Source organism: Castanea sativa, chromosome 1 (assembly GCF_040712315.1).
Source record: "Castanea sativa cultivar Marrone di Chiusa Pesio chromosome 1, ASM4071231v1".
Taxonomy (NCBI): Eukaryota; Viridiplantae; Streptophyta; class Magnoliopsida; order Fagales; family Fagaceae; genus Castanea; species Castanea sativa.
Window position 1 is genome coordinate 63,710,422 of NC_134013.1, and position 4,857 is coordinate 63,715,278.

The window sequence follows — 4,857 nt, forward strand, 5'->3', positions numbered from 1 at the left end:
CTCGACCAATCGAAAATTGTGTTCTGTAGAATTTTTAAGTCAAGCCCAAGCCCATGAAAATGTTTAGAGTTTCAGTCCAACACTACTAGGTATAACAGGAAAACCCTAATTATGTTTTAAAAATTATTAGAAATTTTGTGAGTTACTTCTGTGAAATTTGTGAGGTTTTTGTACGTTCTAACTCAATAAGCATCTATCAGAACAAGAGATTTACAATCAAGAACTGGTGGAAATAAATTTCTGAATTATATTACTGATAGTGATATGAAACCTTTGAGTGAGATCTCAAAGTCATAAGCGTAAAAGTTTGTGTTCAGCAAATCCAAGATAGAAGAGTTCGTAGAGTCGGAGCTACACGTGGTCGTGTTAGTAAATTCTACAAGAGGTAGATTTAGATTTAGGGTTTAAATCTATTGTAATCTTCCATTCTATCATAGTAGATTTGTTTACCTTAAGAATAGTTAGGTTAAATTCTTCCATAGTTTTTACCTTAAAATGGTTGATATCATTAGTTTTCCTAGGTAATCATATTATTTTCTTCTTTAATTTTCCGCACTAAGCGTGTTTGGATTGGGCATTTTGCCCAATCTGCATGTTCAGCGTTTTTTTAGTGGGTCCCATGGGTACTCTTCACGTACCACCAAACTCAGCAAAACACAGATTTCTAGGTAAATTTGGATCCAACATCACATTTAAAAATTATTTAGCTACAGTGTTTTCAGTAATAAGTTTTCAGTTTTTAGCAAATAAGCGATATCCAAATTAACCCTAAGTAATATGTTTGCATGTGTTTAACCTAGATCTCATAATTAACCTAAGTAACTACTTGGCTAATTCATTAGATTAAGCTAATTTGGCTTTAAGGGGTCTAAACATAAACAAACAAAATCAATAAACATGGAGAGATATTTATATTCTAGAAAATTCCAGAAGATACAAAATTAAAAATAATTACTTCTAATTCTAATAATTAACAAGCGGCTACATAATAATCAATGAACAAGGATTTTTATTAATAAAAAAAGAATCTGAATATAAAGAATTTTATTAGATATGAAAATGGAAGAGGCGCTAGGCCCTAACCATTTCTATCTTCGGCTAAACGAATTATAAATCTTTGAAATAGACATAGGCCATGCCTCATTACAAAAGAATTATTGTGGGTCGCCCCACAACGTAGCTATTGATCTAGATTATTATACAACGAAGTTAAAAGAAGCATCATAACATCATGACTCTAAATTCATCAAAATTAAGGACCCCATCACCATTGAGATCAAATTGAGAAATCATCACCTTACAGTCATCGATAGTTCTGGACTCACCCAGTCTACTAAGCATCTTCTTAAGGCTCTTGGGTGTAATACATCCACTACCATCCATTTCATACATCTTAAATGCTTCTTTCAAATCCTTCACTTTCTCTTCCTCTTCCCCTCCTTCAAGAAACCTCACGAAGTCCTCAAAACCCAACAACCCATCTCCATCTGAGTCCAGCAACTCCACCACCGCCTCTGCCTCCGCCAGCAAAAGCACCCCACCTATTGCCTCAACACATTGCTGCAGCTCCGAGGGTGATATCTTTGAATCTCCATTGTCATCAAAGTGATTGAACACACGCTCATATTGTGTGAGTTTGTCCATACTGCTGTGTTATTGAAGTTTATGTTATAGCCTATTTTACTTCTAAAAAAAAAATATGTACTCAAACCAAATTAGCTATAAAACTAAAAATACAAAACTTAACCAAGCAAATATACAAGGGTTTGGCTAGCACTTATATTTACCATAAATGAACTAAAAAAACTAACCCAAAAACGCTATAAGAAAATAGACAAGGGTGAAATATATGCCCTGAGCAATGGTAAGAACTAAGAACTTGGTATTGCATACAAGTTAATTACAAAGAAATATTTGGAAAGTGTGAGCTTCTTTGAAAGTAGAAAAGTGAACTGTTTTGTCGTGAAAAATGAATCTGAACCTGCTTCTTGTACGAAATGCGAGGTTTAAATAGATGCTATGATGCCGCGTGTCGTGGTTGACCAACTAACTTTTAAGACTGGGAATTTTCAACTGAACTTGCAAGGTGATTTCGTAATTACAACGATTGAAGACCGTGGACCTGTAGTTGTCTTACGTCACGACTGAGCTCTTTTCTTTGAGATTGTTCCAAAATTTTCAGTAAAGCTCTTGCCCAAATTGATAAAAGTGATACAACAAGAAGTTTCTCGATCTTATCTAATGACAAATGTAACTATTAGAAAAATTAAGACAGAATGGCCCAAATCAGTTGTAAACTCATGTTTCTATAGAACAAATAATTTTAATCTCCCCCATCAAAAAAAAAAATTAATCTCAGGTTAGTATTTTTATAGGACATAAATCCTAGCCGTCAGCATAGTAGTCAAGCGTTTTTCCATATAGTATTTTTTGGTATATAAATTCTATATTGTGTTTAGCCTTTGTCAAAGCATTTCCACACCTTACGTTAGATTCATTGTAAATTTGATTTTGACTATGAATATGGTACACAAAAAAGTATTTTATATAAAATAATATCACGTTATTCGTAAATAAATAAAAAATATATAAAAATATTAACTTATCTCACACTTATTTGAATTTTAATAATGTTCGCAAGATATAATTTGATACTAAATACATTCTCCTGATACATGGCCCCCACAAAACTCACCGTCTCCTTTTTCTTGGGCTGCTTCAACTCCAGCGAGAACAACATTCTTCTTCTCCATCAGGCATCAAGCCACAGCAGGGCGGGCCGCCCCCCATCGATCAGTCACCATGCACCCACCAAACCATGCCGGTTCAACAATCGTCTCATTCTCCGTCGTGCTGTCAAGGAAGACGACCCAATAGCGACCCAGCCGAGTCAACTCACGTGGTCCTCTCAAGCTCTAGATTTGCGACATCCAATAAGTCGACCACCACCATCAAATCAAAAGTTGATTTACCGAAGATCTGTATCCACGCCGTTTATGGGTTTGAGATCCACAAAACTAATGACTCAAGGGTTGTTAGTCATGTGATTACTAATGACTCATGGGGTTCAAAAGCTTAGACGAGGCAGTCACTCTTGGTCGGAGGCAATTCACAACCCAAACCGAGTCCGATGGAATTGCTTCTAAAAAAATTAAAAAATAATAATAATAAAAGGAAGGCTCTGTAGACCTTCCAGTGCTCCTTCACCAAAATGCAAAGTGGGACACAAGTGGGCTGGCCCACTTGTTTTGTATGTTCAAATTTTGGACCTTCGTCTCAAAAAAAGGAAAAAAAAAAAGCCAATGTGGAATTTCAATATGTTGCAATGTTAGCCCTATCCATGTAAAGTATTGACATAGGAACTTGTGTCAGCCACATGTTAACTTCGTCATCAATGCCGTGTTAATGATGCAAAGCCTTCTGATGTCAATTGAGTAGCGTAGTTGTCATACTAAGCTATACGTTTAAGACATTTTAAACTAGTAAAATTTTCACTATTAATTTCACCCTAGAAATCATATTAGTAGCCCTAGGGTTGTTTTTCCTATTTAAGAGCATTTTAAGCTCCAAGACAATTTAGTTTTCTCATTAATAAAATTTTAGAGGATTTTTCTCCTATATATTATTTTCAAGTGGATCTAGGAACTTACAACTTAGAGCAAACGTGTATTGTTTCTTGTGGCTTTTTGCTTGTGCTATCTAGATTTATACTTTACCTGAATCCAAAAAACAAAAAAATTAATTGGTGTTTTAGTTTACAATAATGAAGAACAATTATCATGAAACAAATTACATAATATCTAGAAAAATAATATAAAAATTCCAAACACAAAACCCTTTCTTCTTTAGTTTTGTTCATTTTGATTTTTTTTCCCCTTGTAGGTGGCTTTGAATCACCACAAACACTAATATGATGGACTGGACTTGGACCCCATGGAGCCACGCCCAACAACTATGCATGGGGCATGATGATGAAGAGTCGCCCCAAAGTCCACAATTGAGAATGAGCTAGAAGGCATTGTGCGAAAGGAATCAAGTTATAAGAAGAAATATCGGCTTCGATGTTCTAGAAGGTAGATATCCAGCAACCGTCAAAACTACCTCAACCATATGAACCAATATGAATTACGTACCAAAAAATAAGTGGCATGGACAAAAAAAGCATCTTCCCCTAATTCGATTTTTCATTGACTTCTGAAATTTTGTGGAATATAAACAATATGGATTGCTTTTTAACTAGAATTCCACGTTTTTGAAGCCACTTTAGTACCGCACTTTGGCCATGTTTTTCAAGCCAAACCGGCAATCATCATGACGATGATATGAAATCATATATAACATAAATTACTTTATATTATGTTTACTAATTAATATTGTAGCCAATTTTTATTGTGGTTCTCAACTAAATTCATCGTTAACATTTATTTTTTATTTATCAATAATTATTTAATACATAAATAGTTTGTAAAATAATTTATATATTTAACATTTTTATAAAAGATTTTTGCCAAATTTTGTTAACAAATATTATTATAAAGGGTAGTTAGGTAAGTGAGAGTGCATTATAAAGGTTTCTTTTTATAAAAAAAGGAAAGTATTGTAAAGGGTTGTTAGGTAATTGAGTGTATCCCAATTCCCACGTATGTTCCTTGACCAAGGAGTCTCACATTTGTTGAGGAGAGGCAGATTAATTTAGTTTTATTTTTTATTTTTAGTAAAAATTTAGAACTTTATTGAATAAACTTCAAGATATTACATCAGCTGTCAAAGCAGCAACAAAAATCAAAGGTAAGTGCTCCAACCAAACAGAAACATCTTTATAGATGGCACTAAATGAGAAGCTAACATAAAAGCAAC

The 4,857-nt window shown here is 34.0% G+C and overlaps 1 protein-coding gene across 1 annotated transcript; it reads right to left on the reverse strand.

Moving 5' to 3' along the window:
- Positions 1-992: 992 nt before the first annotated feature.
- LOC142621643 (polcalcin Ole e 3-like) lies at positions 993-1,993 on the reverse strand. Its single transcript, XM_075794955.1, has one exon. It carries the CDS (start codon positions 1,642-1,644, stop codon positions 1,222-1,224), a length of 423 nt encoding a protein of 140 aa, XP_075651070.1. The 5' UTR covers positions 1,645-1,993; the 3' UTR covers positions 993-1,221.
- Positions 1,994-4,857: the final 2,864 nt, after the last annotated feature.

Bases quoted from the DNA above. Each gene is read 5' to 3' on its own strand.
- LOC142621643 (XM_075794955.1), bottom strand. From the start codon at position 1,644: ATGGACAAACTCACACAATATGAGCGTGTGTTCAATCACTTTGATGAC.